Source organism: Dipodomys spectabilis, unplaced genomic scaffold (genome assembly GCF_019054845.1).
Source record: "Dipodomys spectabilis isolate Male_0828 unplaced genomic scaffold, ASM1905484v1 ptg000002l, whole genome shotgun sequence".
In the NCBI taxonomy this organism is placed as follows: Eukaryota; Metazoa; Chordata; class Mammalia; order Rodentia; family Heteromyidae; genus Dipodomys; species Dipodomys spectabilis.
Window position 1 is genome coordinate 58034780 of NW_024870679.1, and position 26383 is coordinate 58061162.

Sequence of the window (26383 nt, forward strand, 5' to 3'; positions counted from 1 at the left end):
TTTAGAATGCATGGAAATGTAGAAAGGAGAGAGAAAAGTTATAAGCCCTCTGTTCTCCTCTTGTTAAACTGCTCCCCTATGCCATTAAAATTTCACCAACTTAATTTTCCCTATTAAGTGTCAAGTTATGGTACAGAGGCCCTACTATTTAATCAGTGGCCTCCCAGATCTTTCTTTTTCTAGGAAATAGGGAGACCACATTGTAATTACCAAGAGCCCAGATTTTGAGATCTGATGAATATCAGTTTGGTTGCACCTCAGTCATTCAAGTAAATGCATTACCTAAGATCTACGTGCTTTCAGTGTTCCCAAGCCAGCTCTCCATCCTTCAACCCAAGCCCCATAACTTGTGGAGACGAGGTTGGGAGGTGCCTGGTGCCTCCATCCCTTACATTTGGATGTGGAAACGCCATGGTTAGTAATTTAGGGTTAGGATAGCGGTCAGGTGTTGGCCGAGGTACAGATGGGTACAGCCCATCTACAGATACATCTTTTCTTTCTTGGAATACTCAAAGGCCAGTGAGACCTCCATCGAGTTATTCGAAGGGAAACTTTCCAGAGAGGTCCGGATCTGCATTACAAGAGTCTCCCCAGTGATTCTGCCAGTCCACTGGGAGGACAAACAGAGAGTGGACCAAACCAACATCCAGAGTCAGCGCGGTGCCTTTAAGAACCCCTCCTCCCCCTTCCGCCTCGGCCCCGCCCTCACAGGGGCGGAGGCGGAACCGGAAGCGTGGGACAAGGCGGGCCCCAACATGGCGGCCGCCTGGGCCTCCAGGCCCGCTTCTGCGGAGGCCATGGCCGCCCGCCTGCTGGGGCTCCTGTGGCTCGTGACCGTCACCACGAGACCTTGGGCGGCTGCCGCCGCGGCGGACGAGGAGACATTTAAGTGCGAGGACCTCAAAGTGGGACAATATCCTCTGTGTCGTGTCCCCCGGCGGCGAGGCCGGCGCGGCCCGGGCTGGGCGGAAGGGAACCGGGGCCGGGGTCTCCCGTGGCCGGGGAGCCCGGAGACGAGGCGGGGCGGCGGGGCCCGGGCGGCCGCGGCCACCGAGCGTGCCTTGCGTGGGGCTTGGCTGGCCGGTGTTTTCCTCGTTCACCCCTGATCTCCCGGGGTTCTTACTTGTCCCACAGGGGATGCCAGGCCCTGCCCCAGACCCTGGGAACGCAAACCTGGAGACTCCACCTGGAGGCTGGCCGAAGTGGAGGGGCACGGAATAGGTTAACTACTCACGAGCCAGTCCGCGTTGATGCCTTGTCATTACTAGCACCTGTGAGACGCGGATCTGGCAGATTCCGGCTCCCTGGTGTAACCTGTGTTTAAAACGACTTAAACGCTACGCTGTATGCGTGAAAGTGTTGCTGGCATTGGCCAGCGGTTGCAATATTTAAATTAGCACAGGTAAGGCACTTAGAACTGTGAGTGGCATAATAGGGCTGTATGCATTAACCGTTTTAAAAACGGAACTGAAGCTGAATTAGGATTAGGTAAGTTGCCTTACATTATAGCACAGTTTATGATAAAACTCAGATGAAATGGAACTATAATGAAAGTGGCTACCTATGTACAAAATTAGACAACTTTTATACAAACTGGAACAGAGAAACTAATAACAGAAACTAAAGGTTACATGCTCTGTACATAGGTTTATAAGTAGAAACATAATGTGATCATGTATCACTTTATAGTCCTGTTTGTTTTTGTGCTAGTACTGAGGCTTGAACTCAGAGCCTGGGCTCTGTTCTTTCTTGCTAAAGGTTGGAGCGAGCCACTGTTCCACTTCATTGTATTAAAAGTAATGTTCAGGTATTGTTTAACAGCATTAAAAATGTTCTTGTGATTGTTGAGTTGGACAAACTAGAACCTCTCATTCCATATGACTTATCACCGGGAATATATAAGATATGCAAGATCATGTTCTATGTTGGAAATAAAGTTCCTGTTTCCTTAATTTTTTAAACATATATATGTAAAGATCCTCAAATAAATGATGCTACACAAGAACCAGTTAACTGTACAAACTACACAGCTCATGGTAAGACTTCCAGGATAATTTCTTTTTCTTAATTTTATTTTCATTTTTTATTTTTTTTGTGTGTGTTTTTTTTGGTCGGTCCTGGGACTGAACTCTGGGCCTGGGCGCTGTCCCTCAGGCTCTTCAGCTCAAGACTAGCACTCTATCACTTAAGCCATAACACCACTTTCGGCTTTTTTCTGCTTATGTGGTGCTGTGGAACCGACCCCAGGGCTTCATGCATGCGAGGCAAGCACTCTACCACTGAGCCAACTTCCCAGCCCTCATTTTTTATTTGTTTGGGATGCTGCTGGGGCTTGAGCTCAAGGCCTGGACACTGTCCTTTTTGCTCATTGTCCCTTAGCTCAAGGGTAGTGCTATACCATTTGATCCACAGCTCAGTATTTTAAAACATTGTCCTTAAGTAGTTATGCAAAGAAGTTTCAATTCAAAATGTCAATTTATGCAAGCAATACACTGTGATAAATGTCACCCCTTCCATTGCAGAATTATATCTTTAAGAATATACACACAAGGGCTAGGAATGTGGCTTCGTGGTAGAGGCCCTGGGTTTGATTCCTTAGTACCACATAAAAAATCAAAACAAACCAACAAAAAAGAATATACATACAACCAGGTGCTGGTGGCTTGTTCCTTAATCCTAGCTGCTGAGGAAGCTGAGACCTGATGATCATGGTTCAAAGCCAGCCCTGGGCAGCAAAGTCTGTGAGACTCATTTCCTATTAACCACCAGGAAACTGGAAGTGGATCTGTGGTTCAAAGTGGTAGAGCCCTAGCCTTAAGCAAAAAACCAAAACAAAAAATAACTTAGGGACATTGCTCACACCTGAAAAGAAAAATACACATATATACGTATGTATTTATATGTATACATACATATATATGTATGTATATATTTTTTGGTATTTAGGGTATTTTTGGTATTTGGTATTTAGGGTTCGGTTGTGGGGTTTGAACCTTGATTTTCAGATCTTAGCCTCTTGAGTAGCTAGGATTAAAGATGTGAGGTACTGTTACTGTTACCCAGCTTAATAATTTAAATATTTTGAAACTATTTCATATGGTCAGTGTATGACCATTAAGAGTAATCAATGTGTTTTTAAAGTTTAACATCACTGTTAAGTTTTCAGAGCAATTCAGATTTGGAGAACTGGCTAGGGATTGTCACTGTTTAATAATTTTAGTTCTGAGCACTGGAACCCAGGACCCGAATGAATGCTCTATGATGGAACTATACCCCTTCCCCAGTATTTAACAAAGAACAATAATTTAATTACATAAACTAGAAAGTTTTATATTTTATTATTTGCTTTGGATCTCCAGAATTATTTTTTTCTTTCGGGTCCGGTCGTGGGGCCTCAACTCTGGGCCTGGGTGCTGTCCTCATCTCTTCAGCTCAAGGCTAGCGCTCTACCACTTGAGCCACAGCACCACTTCCGGCTTTTTTCTTTTTGCTTATGTGGTGCTGAGGAATCGAACCCAGGGCCTCAGGCATGCAAGGCAAGTGCTCTACCACTGAGCCAACTTCCCAGCCTATTTTTTTCTATTTTAAAATTCTTTGTTTTTGTTTTTTGTTTTTGGATGCTGGTCTTAGGGTTTGAACTCAGGGCCTGGGCACTGTCCCTGAGCTTTAATGCTTAAGGTTGGCACTCTACCACTTTGAGCCACAGTTACATTTCTGGCCTTTTGTAGTTAATTGGGGATGAGAATCTCATGGACCTTCTTTCCTGGGCTGGTTTTGAACCTCTATCCTCAGATCTCAGCTTCCTAAGTAGCTAAGATTACAGATGTTAGCCACCATGCCAGTTTAAGGTCTTTTTGTTGTTGTTGTTGTTGGTCATGGGGCTTGAACTCAGGGTCTTGGTGCTGTCCCTGAGCTCTTTTGCTCAAGGCTAGCGCTCTAGCCCTTTGAGCCAGAGATCTACCTCTGGTTTTCTGGTGGTTAATTGTAGATAAGGTCTCATGGAGTGTCTGCACTGGCTTTGAACCTTGATCCTCAGATCTCAGCCTGAGTAGCTAGGATTACATGCATGAGCCACCAGTACCTGGCTCTTAAGTTCATTTTTTATTGATATATAAAAATAAAATTTTTATACCTACTTGTGTGGTATGATGTAATGCTTAAGTACATGTATGTGTTGTATACAATATTTAAGTGAAGGTAAATTGGTCGGCCTCAAACATAGCGTTTGTTTCTTAAGCTTTATTATGCAAAGATGTGTTAGGATTTTTATCGTTGGTTATTATTATTATTAAAAATTTTTTTGTTTGTTGTGGGGCTTGAACTCTGGGCCTGGGCACTGTCCCTTAGCTCTTCAGCTCAAGGTGAGCACTCTACCACTTGAACTACAGCACTACTTCCAGTTTTCTGAGTGGTTTATTGGAGATAAGAGTCTCATGGAAACAAAGGAGGAGGCAACAATGCTTGATAAGAAATATACTCATTATCTTGCCTGTGTAATTGTAACCCCTCTGTACAGAATTTTCACAATAAAAAAAAAAAGTCTCACAGACTTTCCTGCCCAGGCTGGCTTTGAACCACTATCCTCAGATCTCAGCCTCCTGAGTAGCTAGGATTACAGGTGTAAGCCACCGGCGTCTAGCTATTATTTTAGACATCTTACTGTGTTACTCAGGCTAGGGTTACTCAGGTAACCTTCTTGTGTCAGCCTGAGACTATGAGCGTGTACCACCACACCCAGACAGTACATGGGTTGGTAATTACTGACAAAGAATTTGAAATGACTCAGTTCAATATAGAACAGAAAGGAAATATATTGCCTTCTTATATACCTGTAATATATAATTAGGTACATAGGAAGTATGAAAACAGTGTGATAAGGATTTTAAGTATGCATAGGATTTTCTTAGGTGTTTTGATAATGGATATTAGCCCAGTTCTAGTCAGGAGAGATATCTGAAAGTATGTTGTGTTAAACTTATCATTGACCTTTTACTACTATGCTGAATCATGAAATAATACTTCAGAATTATGTTTGTTTGTACATGCCTGGTTTAGTAGATACAGCATAATAAGTATATATTTATTCAATTTAGGTTATTTAAAAAGAACTTTGTAGGCCGGTGCTGGTGGCTCACACCTATAATCCTAGTTACTCAGAAAGCTGAGATCTGAAGATTGCAGTTGGAAGCCAGCCCGGGCAGGAAAGTCCGTGAGACTTATCTCCAGTTAACCACCAGAAAACCGAAAGTGGTGCTGTGGCTTAAGTGGTACAGCACTAGCCTTGAGCTGAAGAGCTCAGGGACAGCATCTAAGCCCAGAGTTCAAGCCCCATGACTGACAAAAAAGAAAAACAAAAAGAACTTTGTGATTAATACCTCTCTTTGGGTAGTGTTTAAGTATGCTTTGATTTGCATGTTTTATAGTTAAAAGCTTTTATATTGTAGCTTTTATAACACAGAACATAGGACTAATATACATAAAAAACTCAGCTCTCTTAGCCATATGCTGATGGCTCATACCTGTAATCCTGGTAACTCAGGAGGCTAAGAGCTAATGATCAAGAATCAAAGCCAAACCCAGTTAGGAAAGTCATGAGATGCTTACCTCCAGTTAACTACCAGAAAACTGGAAGAAGAGCTGTGGCTCAAGATGATAGAGCACTAGCTTTGAGCAAAGGAGCTTACCAACAGTGCCCAGGCCCCGAGTTTAAGCCCTGTGACCACCAAAAAATAAAAAGGGCTCAACTATCAAATATACTTGTTTGTAATCATTCATATGAAAGATGTTGGTAATATATGCCTGCTATTTATGACTCAGTATCTAACCTCAAGCAGAAGCTGGCAGCTAGATGTCCTAAAAAAAGCATTTTCTAACCCAGGAGCTGGTGGCTTATGCCTGTAATCCTAGTTACTCAAGAGGCTGAAATCTGAGGATTGAGGTTTGAATCAGGACTGGCACACACACACACACACAAAGAGAAATGTACTCATTACCTTGCTCATGTAATTGTAACCCCTCTGTACGATATTTTCAGAATAATAATAAAAAAATCATTTTCTAGCTTGTGGGGTTATTTGCACATAGGAATTAATATAATTAAAAAAATAGTTTCTGCTCAATCAGGGCTCTGCCCTCAGTTAGATGTCTTTTGGATAAAGTAAGTTTAAATTCTTATTGAGTCTTGAATTCAGGGCCTGGATATTGCCCCTGTGCTTTTTTTTTTTTTTGCTTTTTTGTTTTTGGGTCCAGTCGTGGGCCTGAACTCTGGGCCTGGGCGCTGTCCCTCAGCTCTTCAGCTCAAGGCTAGCACTCTACCACTTGAGCCACAGCGCCAATTCCGGCTTATTTCATTTTGCTTATGTGGTGCTGAGGAATTGAACCCTGGGCCTTAGGCATGAAAGGCAAGCGCTCTACCACTGAGTCGCCTTCCCAGCCCCTGCCCCTGTGTTTTTGTGCTTATAGCTAGCACTCTGCCATTTGAGCCACAGCTCCATTTGAGGCTTTTTGTTGGTTAATTGAAGATAAGTGTGTCATAGACTTCTTTGCCCAGGCTGGCTTTGAATTGCAATCCTCATATCTCAGCCTCCTGAGTAGACAGGACTACAGTCGTGTCACTGCTGCCCAGCAGAATTCTCTTAACAGTTATTGATACTAAGATGATCCTTGGTATCCATGTGTATATGGTTTCAAGGAAAGTGCTGTTGAGGGAAACCCATAAGTGCTTAAGATGCAGAATTCAGTGCTCTTCATGTTTCATTCATTTTTCCCAAAACACTGCCCAACTTCTGCTAATGATATTCAGCCTTTCAACAAATCTAAAATACTCACTTTCACAAGCTTTCACCTTGAGGGTTGGAGTGTTGGGTACCATTTGCTTTTGGAAGGCTTATTTTCACAGATTTAAGGTCAGAGAAATAACAGATGACACAATGATTGAAGCACAACTAATGACACATTACTGAGTGGCACAACAACTGAGTTGCTAAGTGCACCTCTGGGAATTAAAATTTTTGTTTTTAAAATTTCTTTTGATTAAAAAATTTCAATAAAGCTCTCTGTACTAAGTTAATGAAGCTAGGGATCTTACTGTATGTGAAAACAACCACATGATGAGATTGCCAGGAAGTATAAAGGATGGATTGCAGTGATCTATTGTAGGCTTTAAGTATTCATAGATGAAATAAACACAAGTACAGGGAAAGAGAAGAAAGTCTTCCTATAAAGCTTTCATTTGAGGAGATTAAAGCATGTAAAATGTAAGTACATTTGTCTATATTTGGGAACTATTAATAAATGTATTAATAAATGAATGACCTCACAAAGTAATAAATGAGTGAAAAAGCCAAGGGAGAATGCAAGCCCCTGATTTGAAGCCTCAGTACTGGCACATGCACTCAAAAACCTATTAACATTTATGGAGTGAAATAGTTTATGCTATCAAGATTCCAATAAACAGGACAGAAGTCAGCATAGGTAGGTTTTTTTTCTGTCCTGCATTTTTTCCATAGTATTTGAATTTTAAAAGTATGATTAAAAATTTAAAATCTGTTATTATAAAGGTGATGTATAAAGGGGTTATAGTTACATAAATCAGGCAAAGAGCACATTTCTTTTTGGACAGTGTTACCTCTTCCCTTGTTCTCTTCCAGTTTTTCCTCTCATCCCTATCCACAAGGTGTATAGTTCATTTTCAACAGTGTTTCTAGTGAGTGCCATTGCTCCATAAAAATTATTATTTTATTATTAGTATTAAGCTGCTGTACAGAGAAGTTACTGGTTCATAAGTCAGTTAATGAGTACTTTTTTCCCCTTGGTCCTGGGGCTTGAAATCAGGGCCTGGGCTCTGTCCCTGGGCCTCTCCATGCTCAAGGCTAGTGGTTTACCACTTAAGCCACAGTCTACTTCCAGCTTTTTCTGAGTAGGTTATTGGAGATAAGAATCTCTTGGACTTTCTTGCCTGGGTTGGCTTTGAATCTCACTCCTCAGATCTCAGCCTCCTGAGTAGCCAGGCATGAACCACTGGTGCCTGGCATGAGTATACACCGATTCCTTTGCTTTCCTTCAGTTTCCCCTTCCCATCCCTGCCCACAAATTGTGTAGTTCATTTTTCTCAGTGTCTGCTGAGTACCATGACTGCATTCGTTAACTCTGCTTCCCTCCATTTCTGTGGCCTCCTTGCCACTTTTCAAAAGATGGAAAAGAAACAAACAAAACTTGCCACCACCACCAACAAAAAAAAAAATCTATGTTTTCATTCCTTGGAATTCATTTCGATTAATAGTATTTTTGATAACTCATTTAGATAAATAGTTCAGGGGCATTTGGGTTTCTCGCCTATGTATCCTTCTTTAGTCTCACTGTGTGTGAATGCTTGCAGTCCTGTATAATTTATAATGCCTGATATATTTTAGATCTAGCTTCCAGACAAAATGTCCTGGCTGGGCTGGGAAGGTAGCTCAGTGGTAGAGTGCTTGTCTTGCATGCATGAGGCCCTGGGTTCCATTCCTCAGCACCACATAAGCAGAAAAAACCAGAAGTGGTGCTGTGGCTCAAGGGGTAGAGTGTTAGCCTTTAGCTGAAGAGCTGAGGGACAATGCCCAGGCCCAGAGTTCAGGCCCCATAACCGGAAAAAAAAAAAAAAGTGTCCTGGCATCATTTTTATTTTTATTTTTTAAGTATACCAGTTTAACCTAAAAGAAGGACGGGGGTTTGTTGGCAGCTTAAGAAACTAAATACTGGTTCGGGGGAGTTGGGGGGGAAGATGGGGGAGGATGGGAAGGGGAAACAAAGAGGAGGCAACAATGCTTGATAAGAAATGTACTCGTTATCTTGCCCATGTAATTGTAACTCCTCTATACGGTATTCTCACAATTAAAAAGAAACTAAATACTATTGTTTTCTCCTGTATATCTGGGATTACAGCACATACCATCATGTCTGGATTGTTTTTAACATTGGATTTGGCTAGGTGTCAGTGGCTCATACTTATAATCCTAGCTATTCAGGAAGCTGACATCTGAGGATTGCAGTTTGAAACCAGTCTGGGCAGGAAAGTCTTTAACAACTAGAAAACGGGAAGTGGCACTGTGGCTCAAAGTGGTAGAGCACTAGCCTTGAGTAAAAAAGTTCAGGGACTGTGTCTAGGCCCTCAGTTTAAGCTTTGTAACTGACAAAAAAAAAAAAAAAAAGATTGGATTTGGCCTTGGTTTGCCTGATAAGCAATCTTCCTATCTCTCCCTCCCAAGTAGTCAGATAGGTCTTTCTTATTTTATTCTTCTTGTTCTTCACAATATGATTCTAGAAAGTCTTCAGGATCATGTCTGTTCCATATACAGTAATTTCTGTAGGTATTGCTTTCTCACATTATATTAGGTGGATTGTGAATATAGATCAAAATTGGTAAATGCTGAAATACTACATCAAAACTTCGAAGGAGTTAAGAAACACATTTACAATAAGAATCTTAATTTATCTGAAATAGTTAAAATAAACTAGAAATACCAACAGAAATTATGTTATAATAACTTAGTAGATTAATTACCAGTAAAAAATTAGTGTTCATTCTTGGAAAAGGTAAAGTCAGAAGAATCAAAAGTTTCAGGTCAGCCTGGGCCACATCATGAGGTATATCTGAAAAAACCAAGGACTGTTATTTAGTGGTAGAGCTTTTGCCTAGCACACATGAACAGTTCAAGTGTTCTTTACCCTCCAGATGAAGTACAAGAAGGAAATACTTTATGATTTGTCCTTGGTCATCTTTTCCAGAGGCATGTATCTAAAGCAGAATGTGTTAAAAGACATCTATCTGGGATTTATGTTACACACTTGTAACAGCCTGAGCTACATAGCAGGGCTTGGGATCCTAAAATAAAATACATATAATATGGTATATCATATTGTACCTATTATTTATAAACGCATATGTAATATAGTTTTTCCTATCTAAATTAAAGCCTTATATCAGATATGTTGGGAGGTATTCTGTTATGCATGTTCTTGTGTGCTTTCACCAATCTTAGAAAAACAATGAATTTTTTTTCTGCCTTTAGTCCAATGTTTTCCAGCACCCAACATAACTTGTAAGGATTTCAGTGGCAACGAAACACATTTTACTGGAAATGAAATTGGTTTTTACAAGCCTATATCATGTCGAAATGTGTAAGTACATTACTGAGATTTAAATTTCAGATTACTTGTATCTTGAATTCACACAATGAAGAGATAGAAGAGATTATTTGACATGGAAATCCTATGAATATCTTTATCCTTTCCCTTTGTCATAAAAACCTCAAAAACCCCATTCATTCATTCATTCATTGCAGTCCTAGAGATGGTTTCAGGGCCTCTTGTATTCAGGGTAAGAACTTTACCAGAATTAATATTCTCTTCCCTTTTAGTTTGAGACAAGGTCTTTATGAATGATCCAGGCTGGCTTTGAACTTGCCATCCTCCTGCCCTCCTAGGCAACTGGGATTGCAGGCATGTGCCAAGAAAACCTGTTCTTTAAGTCTGCATATGTCGTTTTTTTCTTTTTTCTCTGCCAGTCCTGGGGCTTGAACTTGTAGCTTGAGTGCTGTTCCTGAGCTTTTTGCTCTAGGCTACCCCTCTACCACTTGAGCCCCAGCTTACTTCTGGCATTGTGGTGGTTAATTAGAGAAAAGAGTCTCATGGACTTTACTGCCTGGACTGGCTTTGAACCATGATTCTCAGATCTCAGCCTCCTGGAATAGCAAGGGTTACAGACGTGATCCCCTGCTACCTGGATTCTGCATACCTTTTTGTAAATGTAGTTCAACAGCAAATAGAACTGGAATTACCAGGACAAATAAAGATAATATATGCTAATTCAGCACTTAGCTTATGCTACCTACTGAGATGTTTTTCTGCCAGCAGTGGTGGTAAATCCCTATAATCCCAGCACTTAAGAGACTCAGGCAGAGAGCTGGGGTATGATTCAGGTGGTAGAGTGCCTACCTAACAAACTCCAGTAATGCCCGCCCCTTCTCCACCCCCCCCCCCAAAAAAAAAAAATTAAAAAGACAGAGGTAGGAGAATCTCTAATTGGAGGCCAGACTTGGCTGCATAGAAAGTTCAAGGCCAGTCTGGCTATATAAGGAGTCTCAGTCCCAAAAGGCCAAAGCAAATAAGCACATTCTGTTTCTTAAGTTTGAGGGATTGCTACAATACAGTTAGGTATTGTATGAGAAAAGCATTAATTATTTTTAATCATAGTAAGACAAGTTCATTTTGTTAAGTATGTTCTCTGTTTAAGGGCTTTTAGGTTTTAGTTTTAGTTTTATTATAGTAAAACATGGTTTATTCTTTCCGTTTTGTACTAAAAGTATGATTTTACCCATTTATATTAGTTGCTGAAAATATATGTATGTGCTTACATTGTTTTTGATAGCACCTATTTGAAATTATGTCAAGAAATACTGTTTGGCTATTTCTACAACCATTTTCAAAATCTTTAGAAAGAAGGCTTAGCATCCTTTCTTTTTCTTAGAACCCACTTGATTGAGTTAACAAAGTTCCAAAATTTCTTGTTAACAATGCAAAGATTTTTTTTTTTAAGGAATTATGTCTAAAGTTTCTAGATAAGATTTGGTTAGTTTCTAAGCCTTAGATTGATATTTTTACCTTAAACATTCCAAATGATAAGTAAAGTGCTAGTTTAGGAAACCAGAGTTTCTTGTTATTTACTTATTTATTTTTATTGTTATTATAAAGGGATATATACAGAGGAGTTACCGTTTTGTAAGTCAAGTAGGGAGTACATTTTGGACAGTGTCACCCCGTTCTTCATTCTCTTCCAGTTTTTTCTTCCTGTCCCCACCCACAAGCTGTATAATTTATTTTTTTTTGTGAGTCATGGGGGTTAAACTCAGGGCCTAGGTGCTATCCCTGAGTTTTTCTGCTCAGGCCTAGTGTTCCACCACTGTGAAACACAGCACCATTTCTGATTTTCTGGTCATTTTTTGGAAATAAGAATCTCACAGACTTTTCTGCCTGGGCTGGCTTTAAACTAGGATCCTTAGATTTCAGCCTCCTGAGTAGTTGGATTATAGGTATGAGCCACCAGCACCCAGCATATAGTTCATTTTCAGTATAGTTTCTGCTGAGTACCACTGCATTTATTCACCCTGTGTCTCTTCATTTTTGTACCTCCCTCTACCCCCAAAGACAGAAAAAGAATGAATAAGACAAAAAGAAGAAAACAAAAAACAACAGAGAAAAATAACCTCTTGTTTCCATTTCCTGGAGTTCATTTTGATAAAAATTATTTTATATGATCAGAGGTACATAGGCATCGCACCTTTATTTTCCTTCCCTAGGAGTGTCTTCCTTTGGTTTAATGTGTGTGAATGCCTAGAGTCCTTTATAAATTTTTCATGTATTTTAGATCTAGCTTCCACATATGAGAGGAAACATGCACTATTTGTCTATTTGAGCTTGGCTTTCTCACTTAACATGGTTTGTTCTAGGTCTAATTCTGTGCAAAAAATAATATTCTTTCTAATGGCTGTGTAAAATTCCATTGTGTATAGCTATTACATTTTTGGGATTCACTCATCTATTGCAGGGCATCTAGGCTTTTCCATAACATGGCTATTGTGAATAGTACAGTAATGAACATGGATGTGCAAGTGTCTTTATGGTATCCTGGCTTGTGATGTTTGTCTCACCTGTATTATTGAAATAGTTGGGAAACTTTTGTCCCTGTGATAGTTTGAATTTGTTCAGCAAGAGTTGGGGGCATGGCTCAAGTGGTAGAGTAGTTGCGTAGCAAGTGTAAGGATCTGAGCTGAAAAAAAAAGTGAATTTGTTTAGCAAGTGTTCATTCTTCTTATTCTTTGTTAGTGGGTAGTGTGTACTTCCTTCATCACTGATTTTGGGCTAGATTGTGTTACTTAATTTGGCCACTATAATGTGAGCAGGTGTGAGACAAACAAAAGCTTAAACATGCTTGTAGGGTTTAGTTTCCTTTTTTATGTCTGCTAAAGAACCTGCCCACATAGCTACTACATTGTCTGCTTGGGCCCTAGATAGGTTAAGTTTGCCAGATTGAGCTGAATTTACAGCCTGATCTAAGCTCAGCCAAACCTCAGCAGGAAGCTAATTTTCCCTATTTAACATAGGTCATTTGAACCATACCTATCTGTACTCTACAAGTGTGAGAAAAATAGCTTATTAATTGTGAACCATTAGGTTGCTTTTTAAATTTTTGGTGTTGATTCTGGGGTTTCAACTAAGAGTCTAGGTGCTGTCCCTGAGCTTTTTTTGCTCAAGGTTAGTGCTCTATCATTTGAACATAGCTCCACTTCTGGCTTTTTAGTTGTTACTTGGAGATTAGAATTTCAAGGACTTTCCTGCCCAGACTGGCTGTGAACTGTAACCCTCAGATCTCAGCCTCATGAGTGGCTAGGTTTACAGGTGTCCTGGGAACCACTAAGTTTTGATGACATCATGAGACTAGCTGATGAATACTCATCTATGTTCTGTTTTAGCACAGCAGCCAAAAACAAATCAGATCATGTCACATCTTAAAATCCTGAAGTAGTTTCCCATTTCTTTCAGAGTGCAAGTTAGTACAAGGTGTGAAAGGCACATCTGCTTCCCTTACTCCTGGTTCCTTCTTTGATCTCATCCATTTCCTATTATCTTCTTTTCTTACTCTATTCCTGTTATACTGGTCTCCTTAACAGGCCTCAGACTTGCCTAATACTTTGCCCCAGCCTTTTCTTTGTCCAGAGTATGATATAACTCCTTAGGTCTTTGCTTACCATTTTAGTGAGGCTTACTGGTTTTTGTTGTTGTTGTTGGTCGTTGGGCTGAACTCTGGGCCTGGGTGCTGTCCCTCACCTCTTCAGCTCAAGGCTAGTGGTCTAGCACTTGAGCCATAGAGCACTTCCAGCTTTTTCTGCTTATGTGGTACTTAGGAATCAAACCCAGGGCCTCAAGCATGCAAGGCAGACCCTCTACCACTGAGCCACCTTCCCAGCCCTTTACACCTTCATACCCCATTTTAAAATTTTTAATGTTGGTCATGGGGCTTGAACTCTGGGCCTGGGCGCTGTCACTCAGCTCTTCAGCTCAAGGCTAGCACTACTCACTTGAGCCACGGTGGCACTTCCGGTTTTCTGCTGGTTTATTGGAGATAAGAGTCTCACAGAGGGCTGGGAAGGTGGGTCAGTGGTAGAGTGCTTGCCTTGCATGCATGAGGCCCTGGGATCGATTCTTCAGGACCACATAAGCAGAAAAAGCCAGAAGTGGTTCTGTGGCTTAAATGTTAGAGCGCTATCCTTAAGCTGAAGAACTGACGGTCAGCACCTAAGCCAGGAGTTCAGGCCCCATGACCGGCAGAAAAAAAAAAAAAAAAAAAAGAGTTTCACAGACTTTCCTGCCCAGGCTGGCTTTGAACCGTGATCCTTAGATCTCAGCCTCCTGAGTAGCTAGGATTACAGGTGTAAGCCACCACCTGGCCTCAAACCCCATTTTTAAGTGGACATTCTGCTCTACATAGTGTGTGTGTGTGTGTGTGTGTGTGTGTTATTACAGTTTGAACTCAGGACTTCACATAGGCTAGCCAAGTGCTCTTTCCACTTGAGTTATACTTTCAACTCTCTTTGCTATGGTTAGATTTAAAATAAAATAAGGTCTTGCTTTTATGCAAGCTAGCTTGGAGCCTGATCCTCCTATTTATACTTCCTGCTGTATCTAGGATGACAGGTACATACTACCCAACCTAGATTTTTTTTCCCTATATCATGTATGTCTTGCAAACAATATGATTTACTTTCAAAAATATTTTGTAATTTTGCTTGTTGCCACATAAATGCAATCACCTGAGGGACACCAATCTTTGTTGCTTTTATTCATTAATATATCTCAATAACTTAGAATAGTGCCTATGACATATAGTTATCCATAAAGCATTAATGGAAATAATGAGGCAATTAATGAATTAATGGCAGTCTGCAGTTTTGTTTTCTAAAATGTTTATATGTTGAAAATAAATAACACCCAGATTTTAATATTGTGCAGAAATGGCTATTCATACAAAGTAGCAGTTGCATTGTCTCTTTTTCTTGGATGGTTGGGAGCAGATCGATTTTATCTTGGATACCCTGCCTTGGGTAAGTGTGTTTCATCAAAAACAAATTAGTATGAAACTTGTAGTCTGTTAAATATATGTATTTGTGTGTGTGTGTGCTAGTCCTAGGGCTTGGACTCAGGGCCTGGGTGCTATCCCTGAGCTTTATTGCTCAAGGCTAGTGTTCTTGAGCCAAAGGTCTACTTCAGGCTTTTTATTGGTTAATTGGGGATAGGAGTCTCATGGACTTTTCTTCCTGGGCTGGCTTCAGATCTTGATCTTCAGCTCTCAGCCTCTTGAACAGCTACTATTATGGGCATGAGCCACTGGCACTAGCTTTAAACTTTTGATTTTGATTGTAGAGCTAATAAACAGGAATTCTAAGGGGAAAAAATAATCTAGAATACATTTGAGGAACTGAATTTTGCAGTTTTACAATAAGATCAATATTTTCCTCATTATTTTTTTGTGGCATGACAATTTGCTTATTTAAATTTAATATTGAAATATATAGCTGATCATGTAATATATCATCAGTAAGTACTCTGGTGTTAAGATGTTCTGTTATTCTGGTATAGTAAGTGTACTTTTATGCCGGGTGCTGGTGGCTCACGCTTGTAGTCCTAGCTACTCAGGAGACTGAGATCTGAGGATCGCAGTTCAAAGCCAGCCAGGCAGGAAAGGCTGTGAGACACTTATCTCCAATAAACCACCAGAAAACTGGAAGTGGCACTGTGGCTCAAGTGGTAGAGCGCCAGCCTTGAGCTGAAGAGCTTAGGGACAGGGCCCAGGACCATAGGTCAAGCCCCATGACCAATAACAACAGCAAAAAAAGTAAGCGTAATTTTGATACAATGAGTTGTTTCTTTTTTGGTTTGTTGTTAGTTGGTATGTGTACAGTGCTGAGGAAGCCAGAGCTGTAAGCATGTTAGGCTAGCTAACTTACCCTGGTATACTAAGATTTAAAGATTTATGTCTCTAGGGATTTTCTCAAGAAATTTTATAATATTGCATTGACATTTTAAAAATAACTAATATTTAGTAAGTGAATAAATTCATGATTTTATTTCATGTAATACGTTAATAAACTTACTTGGGGTTTTCTTTTTTGCATGTTTTTAGGTAAAAGATTTAGTTTTTATAAAGTATTTTTATATTCTTACTGTAGAGTATGGTATACTCTATTTTTTGGTATGCTCTATTATTATTTATTAGAAAATGGAAAAGTTTTGTTATATAAGAGTTTCATAATCATAAATAACTTTAGCTTCTTTTCTAGGTTTATTAAAGTTTTGCACTGTAGGATTTTGTGGAATTGGGAGCCTAATTGATTTTATTCTTATTTCAATGCAGGTAAGTTAGTTTCAATCTGAAATACAAATTAGTTGTACATTCAAAATTGAATTTATTGATCCTCTGCTGGTATGTGTGTGTGTATATGTGTGTATGTGGTATTAGCTGGTATATGTGTATGTGTACATGCACACACATACACACAAAATTTATTTCTGGTGCCAGTCCTGGGGCTTGAACTCAGGGCCTGGGAGCTGTCCCTGAGCTTCATTTGCTCAAGGCTAGTGTTCTACCACTTGAGTTACAGCTCTGCTTCCAGGCTTTTGATAGTTCATTGGAGATAAGTGTATCACAGACTTTCCTGCCCAGGCTGGCTTCAAACCACGATCCTTAGATCTCCATCTCCTGAGCTGCTAGGATTACTAACTGGCATGAGCCACTTGGCCTCTACTGGTATATTTACAATTTTAGATATATTAGGAAGCAGATAGGAGTGCTTGTTTTGGACTACCCTCTCTCCTTCCCTCCCTCCCACCCTCCCTTCCTACCTCACACTTTCCCTCCCTCTCTCCTTTCCTTCCTTTCTTCCTTTCTTTCTCCTTTCTTTGTGAACGTACAGGGCTTGAACTAAGAGCCCAGGCACTGTCTCTTACCTTTTTTTCCTTAAGGCTACTACTTGGGCTACAGCTCTACTTCTGGCTTTTTGTTAGTTAATTGTAAATAAGAGTCCCATGGACTTCCCTGCTTGAGCTGGCCTCAAAACTGTAATCTTCTGATCTTAGCCTCCTAAGTAGCTAGAATTACAGGTATGAGCCACAAGCACCTGTCCTTAGTTTTTATTTGGATGCTGATTTTAAGAGATCATATCAAAGTCATCTTTCCAACAAGCATTTCTCAAACTCATTTCTCTAAAAGATTAAGACAGCTACTGAAAAAGATTTCATGCTCAAATATGATTTGTAGATGTACATTCGACTGAGTTAGAGATTTCTTTATTAAACTTTTCAGAATCTTTATAATGTGTATTATGTTATGTCTTTTAAGAAGTATTGCAGCAAATTCTCAAAGTTCCTGTTTGTTTATTCTCAAACTTACTCAGACTTACTATTTATTAATTACAGTTACTTTGTCAATTACAATAACTAGACATTGATGAGACATACAGATGAGCATTGTGGAGGCAAAAGCAGAATTCCTTTTATGCTGCACAATCACTCTATGATATTCTACTGATTGTAAACTACAGAAACCAATCTAGCTAGATTACAGAGTTAAAAAGGAGTATATAGGTGTTCTGTAGAATGTCTAGGACTGGGACTGGCCTCAAGCATGACCAAGTTCATTCAGATGATGTGATATTCATATGTATTTCTGCCTCACTTTCTCCTGCTATAGTGGGTATGAGGGCAGGCAGAGTTTGAGTAGTCCTATCGTGAGTACTTGAAAGTGCCACATGCTGTCTTCTGTTAAGTTACACTAAACTGGTTGTGGATAACTCTTAAGGATTTTGAAATTAAAGAAGATGATTTATAGAACAAATATTGCCAAACAGTACTTCAACAAGCATTTATGGATCACCTAATGTCTTCAGCAAGGGTGTCAGTATGCATTTAAATCATCATCTGCTTTGCCCTGCTTTCTCATCCAGTATTTCCACTCTGCAGTTCTGTTATCTTATGCTCTAAAAGAAAGTTGAAATCAAAGAGATTTTGGTACCATACTGTGAGGAGGAGGCAGCATATGGACCAATAAGATACCAGAATTAAGCAAGGAAAATATTTGGTTTTAAAGTTGGAATTTCCCTGCCTTTACTCATAAACATATGCCTAACCAAATATCCTGCCATTTCTAACTGTGGGACAGGCAAGCAGGCATGAAGAGGCTAAGGTACTTTTGTGCATATGCTTACAAATGGGTTTCTCATTTGAAATGAAGATCTAAGGAGTTTGATGTACTACTGCATTCTTCAAGAGATCCAGAAATTCAAAGGGTCTTTGTAAATAATCTACAGTTAATATTTTTATTCTAGATTCCCTTTGATGACATTGTCTTTGTTGTATTGCTTTCGTTATAGCAAATTGCGGACCTGATTTGCTTCAGCTACTGCTTTCTGTTACCTTCCTATCTGACGTTTTCACAGTAAATTGTTCTTAAAGAGCTCTTGGAGTTGAGACTATCACATTAAAAAATCATTGAGATAGAATTAGACTGATTTCTGCAGTAGATTTCCACAAATAAGACATTTAATAGTATGGCAGGGTTAGCTGGGCACTGGTGGCTCACACTCAGTTTGAGGCCAGCTGGGGCAGAAAAGTTTGTGACTCCTTCTCAACCCCCAGCTGAACTTACTGGTCCATGCCTGTCATGGCTACGTGGAAGCTTTGTGGGAGCCTAAGACTGTGATGATGGTGGTTTAGGGCTAGCTCAATGAGAAAAAAAGTATGGCTCTATCTCCATGGAGGAAAGTTGGACATGGTTGTGTGGCCCTGTGACTCCATTGATGACCAGAAGCCTAAACTAGGCAGTGTGCATACTGGGTGGGAAGCAAGACTATGTTAAAATAACCAGTGAAATGGCTGAAAGTGTGGCCCAGTGATACCAAGCCTATCTAGGAAGCTGGAAGCCCAGAGTTCATAGCCCAGGACTGTCAGGAAAGAAAAAAGTTTGGCCACGTTAGACTGCTGTCAGCTTGAGGGAAAATAAATTAGTCTTCAGCTATAACCAAATATAATAATGTTGTCTTATTGTCTTATTATTATTTTGTGCCTATACTGGAGTTTGAACTCAGGTCCTGGGTACTATCCCTCAGCTTTTTTGCTGGTGCTCTACCACTTGAGCCACAGCTTCACTTCCCAGCTTTTTGTGGGTTAATTGGAGATAAGAGTCTCACAGGCTTTCCTGCCCAGGTTGGCACCATGGTCCTCAAGTTTCAGCTTCTTTTTTTTTTTTGGCGGTCATGGGGCTTGAACTCTGGGCTTAGGCGTTGTCCCTGAGCTCTTCAGCTCAAGGCAAGAGCTCTACCACTTGAGCCACAGCACCACTTCCACTTTTTTTTTTGTCAGTTGTGGGGCTTGAACTCTGGGCCTGGGTGTTGTCCCAGCTCAAGGCTAGCACTCTACTGCTTGAGCCACAGCACCACTTCTGGCTTTTTCTGTTTATGTGGTGCTGAGGAATTGAACCCAGGGCCTCATGTATGAGAGGCAAGCAACTCTACCACTGAGCCACCTTCCCAGCCCATCACTTAGCTTTTTGTTCAAGGCTGTGGGTCTGCCACATCTCTACTTCTGGTTTTTGTTGAGTTACTTACTGGAGATAAGAGTTTGCCTGGAATGGTTTTGAATCGAGCTCCTCAAATCTCAGCCTCCTGAGTAGTAAGGATTACAGCTTTGAGCCACTGGCGTCTGGCTTATTTTTCTTTATTTTAACTTATAAAATACGTTATTATTTTGACATAGTTGTAAAAAGAGGTTTCAATTCAAACTGTCAGTTTATGAGTACAATGCACTCATCAGTGTCACCCTTGCCATCATTCTCCCCCACCCCTTCGTCTTCTAACCCCATTCATCTCCTCAAGTTACCGTGTTACATTTTCATATGTGTACATGGGACATTATGACTGTGTTTACCCACCCTTCCTCTCTTGATTCATCTGCCTTTCATCCTCTTGACCCTTCTCTGCTTTAGGCAACACATCTCAGTTCCCTGGTATTCCTTTTGTGAAACTATAACCAACACACTAACTTTCACCGTTCACTAGAATAAGATCCTTGTTGGCAGAACTAACATTTGAGTCAGAGTTACATGTATAACGCCTAACAGCACCTGGAATATTATACAGATTAAATATTTGTTAAATAATTTGTTGGTTTTTGTTTTGAGATGAGGACTCACTGTGGTACTCAAGCTGGCCTTGAGTTCTTGGACTCAAGGTCCAAGCCATTCTCCTGCCTTAGCCTCCTTAAAAGCTGAGATTGCAATTGTGCATCACTGAACCCAGTTTTTGCTGAATAAATTTTAGGACGGAATCATTTTTTATTTATTTACATGTTTGTTTATTTTTGTTGGTTGTGGGGCCTGAACTCTGGGCCTGGGTGCTGTCTCTCAGCTCTTCAGCTCAAGGCTAGTGCTCTACCACTTGAGCCACAGCACCATTTCTGGCTTTTTCTACTTATGTGGTGCTGAGGAATTGAACCCCGGGCCTATGCATGCAAGGCAAGCGCTCTACCACTGAGCTACCTTCCCAGCCCCGGAATCATTTTTTTAAATGAGGAGTGTTATATGGTAGTTTTCTTCAAACTCCATTTTTATAACCCCTCATTTTTTTTTAAAGTTTGTATCCTCTCCATATTTTTAAATTGACATTTAAGTTTTTCACCATAAATTTAAATGTAATATCAAATATTGACATATTTAAATAAAACTGTTATGTAAATCTTTAAATGTACTTGACAATATAAATACCATAGAATTTAAAATATCATCCATTAAAAAACATGAATAAACACAAACCATTATAATTTTGACATAACTTTTTTCTCCTTGTATTTTGTTTTCTATGCCCCTTCTTCCACCAGATTTTATTTCAGTCTTTTGTATTTTTATGCTTCAGAGCTTTCAATTATTTTTATTATTAATCATTTTTATTATTAAAATTAATGCTTTTCTATGATTTCAAGATTGACCTATCTGTTATTAATGAGGCAGTTAATTGAAGCAGCATTAATATGTTACAAATATGTTACTATGTCAAGCAAGTTATTTGTAAGTAAAAAGACTGGAGGTGTAGCTCTCTAGTGGTAAAGTGCCAGCTATGAGCAAAAATGCTGTGAGAATGGCAGGCCCTGAGTTCAAGTTCCAGTACAGGCACTGAATGAATGAATAAAAAAAAAAAGAAGTAAAATGTTATTAGGAAGTAGATCTTTTGAATAAAATGTGGCAGAACGTATTTTTGAGAGTTAAAGTTTAGGCTAGAATATAGCTCAGTGGCAAAGTGCTTGCCTAGCAAGTGCAACATCCTGAGTTGGATTTCCAGTACCAGTAAAGAAAAAAACAAACAAAAAATGCAGTTAAAAAAACCCAACAAAACAAAACTAGAAGAGGTCCAAGATTTGAATTCTCCCAAGGCTTGGCACTTCAGAGGTTTTTAGATGCGAGGGAACTATGCCAAAGTAAGACTCAGGGTAGGCTCTGAATGTGAATGATAGGTTTCCTCTACTATATTAACAAGCTGGAAAAAGGACTGCAATGAGGGGAAGTGGGAAGCCAAATTAGCGTAACACCTTCAGCATAGCCTGCAATCAGGCAGGTCATTTTACGGAGTTTTTGTGGCAATCCAGTATCTCAGAATTGATCATTATGAAACTCTGACCCACTTACAACCTGGCGTATCTTTCTTTATTGTTAAGGCCACAGTTTGAAGATTGCTACTTTAAAGGATGATTTGTAGCAATCCTAAGTGGATTGTCACAAGTGTGATTAAGTGAACAAGATGATCATAGTGAACGTGTGCTAATTTTTGTTGTTGCTGTTGTTCTGGTTTTTTTCCTCTCATTGCAGGTGGTTCTGGCAGGGCTGAACACTGCAGTTACACAGCGTCATCTCCCATAGAGAGCCTTGTCTGGCCAATCATATCAAATTCTATTTCCTTGGATACAGCACTTTGTCTAGTAATAGTCATAAAAAGCGAGCAAATGGGCTGGGAAGTTGGCTCAGTGGTAGAGTGCTTGCCTTGCATGCATGAGGCCCTGGGTTCGATTCCTCAGCACCACATAAGCAAAAAGAATATAAGCCGAAAGTGGCGCTGTGGCTCAAGTGGTAGAGCGCTAGCCTTGAGCTGAAGAGCTGAGGGACACTGCTCAAGCTCAGAGTTCAGGCCCCACGACCGGACTCAAAAAAAAAAGCAAGCAAACCAATGAAAATCTTGCCCTGGAATTGGGGTATTAGCACTAGGGAAGGAAATTTTACTTTTTCTGTTGGGAGCTGCTTTAGTATGTTCTAGTTACATAAGCCACTCAGCTTTTTTTTCTTAAGTTGGATTTTTCTGGTACTGAAATAATCTTATTAACAATTGAGAAAAGAAAACTCAAAAGTATTGGGAATTATCTTTTGTAAAATGAATAATTTTGAAAATTTATCTCTTCTAGATTGTTGGACCTTCAGATGGAACTAGTTACATTATAGATTACTATGGAACCAGACTTACAAGACTGAGTATCACTAATGAAACATTTAGAAAAACACAGTTATATCCATAGATACTTTAATAAACAGTAAGTGATACATGTTTCTAATTTAATTAGAGCATATTATTCATATAAAAGAACTTGGGAACTAGGGGAAGTTTTGAGAATCCATTTGGGGATGTCAACTTCTCATTTTGCTTGTGGTGAAATACAGGTCTACTTACACATGATATCTATAATTCTTTGTAAACTATTTGGTTTAAAAATTTTTTTAACCTTATAACAAATAATGCTTTATTTTGTCCTGAAGTAAATTGTCAAGTACGCTTTAAAACATTATTTTATTTTATTTTTTTTCGGTCCGGTCATGGAGGCTGAACTCTGGGCCTGGGTGCTGTCCCTCAGCTCTTTAGCTCAAGGCTAGTGCTCTACCACTTGAGCCACAGCACCACTTCCGGCTTATTTCATTTTGCTTTTGTGGTGCTGAGGAATCGAACCCAGGGCCTCAGGCATGCAAGGCAAGCAATCTACCACTGAGCCATCTTCCCAGCCCCTAAAACATTATTTTTAATAAATTCTGCAAATAAGTTATCATTGAGCACATCAGTTTATGAATACAATGTATCTTGACTGATGTTATACCATTCATCGTTCTTCCCCTGTAAAACATTTTTATGTTCATTATCCTTGCATTTTCAAATTAGATCTCTATGCAATGAATATGGGTAACTACCAAGTTTGCAGCATAAAAATAACATGAAAGCAAAAATCTGCTCATTAATTGATGGTTGTAATGAAAATATATGTTACAAACTGGGCGCCGGTGGCTCACGCCTGTAATCCTAGCTACTCAGGAGGCTGAGATCTGAGGATCATGGTTCAAAGCCAGCCCAGGCAGAAAAGTCCATGAGACTCTTATTTTCAGTTAAACACTAGAAAATCGGAAGTGGTGCTGTGGCTCAAGCGGTAGAGCACTCACCTTATGCTGAAGAGTGCAGGGACAGCGCCCAAGCCCAGAGTTCAAGCCCCAGGATGGACCAAAAAAAAAAAAGAAAATACATGCTACAGAATGTTACAGAATTACAGAATTATGTTACAGAATTACAGAATGTGTAATTTCTGTCCATCTCCTGAGGATTAGCAAGGTCTTGCTGTATAACTCAGGCTGGGTTCAAACTTAAGGATTTCCTATCTCTGTCTCCCTAGTGCTGGAATTAGAGGAGTGGACTGGCACAATTGGCCATAATATGATTGTTAGCCTCTTTCTTTTTTCCTAAACATGAAAGTTGGTAGAACCAAAACCTTCAACTTCCTGTAAGCACTTACTCTAAAGTTTGACCTGACCTGAAAATTCTTACTTGTTTTCAACATTAAACAGGTAATCCTGCTGAAGGAAGAGATATTATTAATCTTACTGCCTGAACTCTGGTTCTCCAGGACTCTGCTACTTGAGAGATTTTGTTTCAGTTACCATACATTAATATTCTAATAAATAATCTTCCAATAATGCAAGATTTTTCTCAGAAGGATTTCCATAAGATGTCAGAAAAGCCATTTCCTGGTATAGTCAGATAGGATGCAGGGCAATTTTTAGGTGATTGTTCAGTTTAAGCTATCAGAGAGGTGTATAGGCCGAGAGAAAAAAGGTTAAATGTCTATACTACCTTCCTTGCTTTTGGATTTTCTGTTGACTATTTCAGAGATTGCTTCTAAAGTCAGGACTGAAGAGACAATTATTTTCTGTATTGTAGTATATAAATAGATTAGAAGATAAAATTTTGCCTATTAAATAGCTTTTTTTTTTTTTTTGGGGGGGGGTCTGGTCATGGGGCCTGAACTCTGGGCCTGGGCGCTGTCCCTCAGCTCTTCAGCTCAAGGCTAGCGTTCTACCACTTGAGCCACAGCACCACTTCCGGCTTTTTTCTTTTTGCTTATGTGGTGCTGAGGAATCGAACACAGGGCCTCAGGCATGCAAGGCAAGCACTCTACCACTGAGCCACCTTCCCAGCCCTAAATAGCTTTTCTGAAATTATGACAGTAAAATGATGAGATACAGTCAGGTGCTGGTGGCTCATGCCATAATCCTAGCTACTCAGAAGGCCAAAATCTGAGAGTCACAGTTCAAAGCCAGCGAGCCAGACAAACCCTGAGACTCTTATCTCTAATGAAACAGCTAAAAGCTGGAACCGGAGACTTGGTTCAAGTGGTAGAGCACCTGCTTGGAATGAAAAAGTTGAGGGGGGAGGGGGAAAAAAGTTGAGGGACAGCACAAAGTCCTGAATTCAAGCCCCAGCCAGCATTTAAAAAAAAAAAAAAAGTTATGCAATATGCCTGTTGTCAGGATACTGAGTAGTGACAGTTCCTGAAAAATGTGACACTATCTAAAAAAATTTTTCTTACAAACTTCAAGAATTATTGAGGCATTTTGTTTGGCTTTGCTTTTATGAGATAGTCTCGCTATGTAGCTCAGGCTGTACTTAAATTCTCCAGCTTTCTGTGTTTGCCTCCTGAGTAGAATTGTTGAGTTACATAGTTGAAAAGAAGCTTAGAGACCCATCTGCCTCTTTTTTCACAAAGTAGACCTAAGGAAGTTTAGAGCAAGAAATCCAAGTAAAGGAGAACTGAAATGAATCGAGCTCTTCTGTAATATCCTGTGACCTACCCAAGCCACCACTTTGTTTTGTTTCAAACATCTTCATTTTAGAAATGATCTCTCCTACTTTATAAGAAGGATGATGTAGTTTTACATACCTCTATTCATACTATAAACTTGTCTCTTTCAAAAGTGTATGTATTGTTGTTAAATCATGAAGTGTAAAAATTAAGCAAGTGTGCAATTTCTCTGTAACCTGTTATGTAAACATTTAATTAGGATTTCTGGCTCATATTTGAAATTTAAAACTTGAAAAGGCATTGTGGAAACTGATATCTGTCTTGCCATTCTCATAATCTCCAAGAATGAGAAAAAAGTGTCTTGAGTAAATGAAATGTTAAAATGTGCCTCTGGATCTGGGAATGTAGCTCAGTGGCAGAGTGCTTGTCTAGATTGCAAAGGCCCTGGGTTCCATCTCCAGTGTTGCTAATTTAAAAAGAAAAGAAATTTTTAAAAAGTGAACCTGTAATAACCTTTAGGGGATTCTTTCAAAGTAATTGTGTTTTAACATATTTTTTTTTTCTTTTTAGGAGTCGAGCCTCCTTGATTTTAACAGAGAATACCCAGTATGTGGATTTCCAGATATTCCTTTTTCTTCGTCAAACACCACTTGATGGGTTCCATCTGATCATTTTTTTTTCATGTCATCATTTTTGATCTAGTTAAATGTATAGTCTCTGGGCACTAGTAGCTCACACCTGTAATCCTAACTACTTAGGAGGCTGAGATCTAGAGGATTGTGATTCAAGAACAGCTTGGGCAGACAAATCCTCAAAACTCAATCTCCAGTTACAAGCAAAAAAACCACACTGGAGGCATGGCTCAAGTGGTAGAATGCTAGCTAAGTGAGCACAAGGCACTGAGTTCAAACCTTGGTACCACCAAAAAAGAAGTGTATTATTCTTGGATTTATTTAATAATTCTTTGTTTATAAGCTGTATAATAGTCTCTCTGAGGCTTCTGTCTCTATGAGACAGATAGCTCTTTATTCTAATATTGTTTAATGTCTCTTATAAAGGCAAGTTGCCACTTGTCATTTTTTCTCTTATGATAAATAAAGACATAACTTATTCACATTTTTAGTGCTTTATTTTTTACAAAACAAACCATGTTGATGTTTGTAAGCAGTTAAGCAATGATGTGACCAGAAACCATTTATAC

At 39.6% G+C, this 26383-nt stretch overlaps 1 protein-coding gene across 1 annotated transcript; it reads left to right on the top strand.

Moving 5' to 3' along the window:
- Positions 1 to 741: 741 nt before the first annotated feature.
- On the top strand, positions 742 to 26296 carry Tm2d1 (TM2 domain containing 1). Its single transcript, XM_042678593.1, has 7 exons — positions 742 to 913; positions 1963 to 2036; positions 10050 to 10158; positions 15046 to 15137; positions 16374 to 16447; positions 22531 to 22656; positions 25753 to 26296. The coding sequence occupies exons 1-6, from the start codon at positions 756 to 758 to the stop codon at positions 22639 to 22641; spliced, it is 618 nt and encodes a 205-aa protein (XP_042534527.1). The 5' UTR covers positions 742 to 755; the 3' UTR covers positions 22642 to 22656; positions 25753 to 26296.
- The last annotated feature ends 87 nt before the right edge of the window (positions 26297 to 26383 follow it).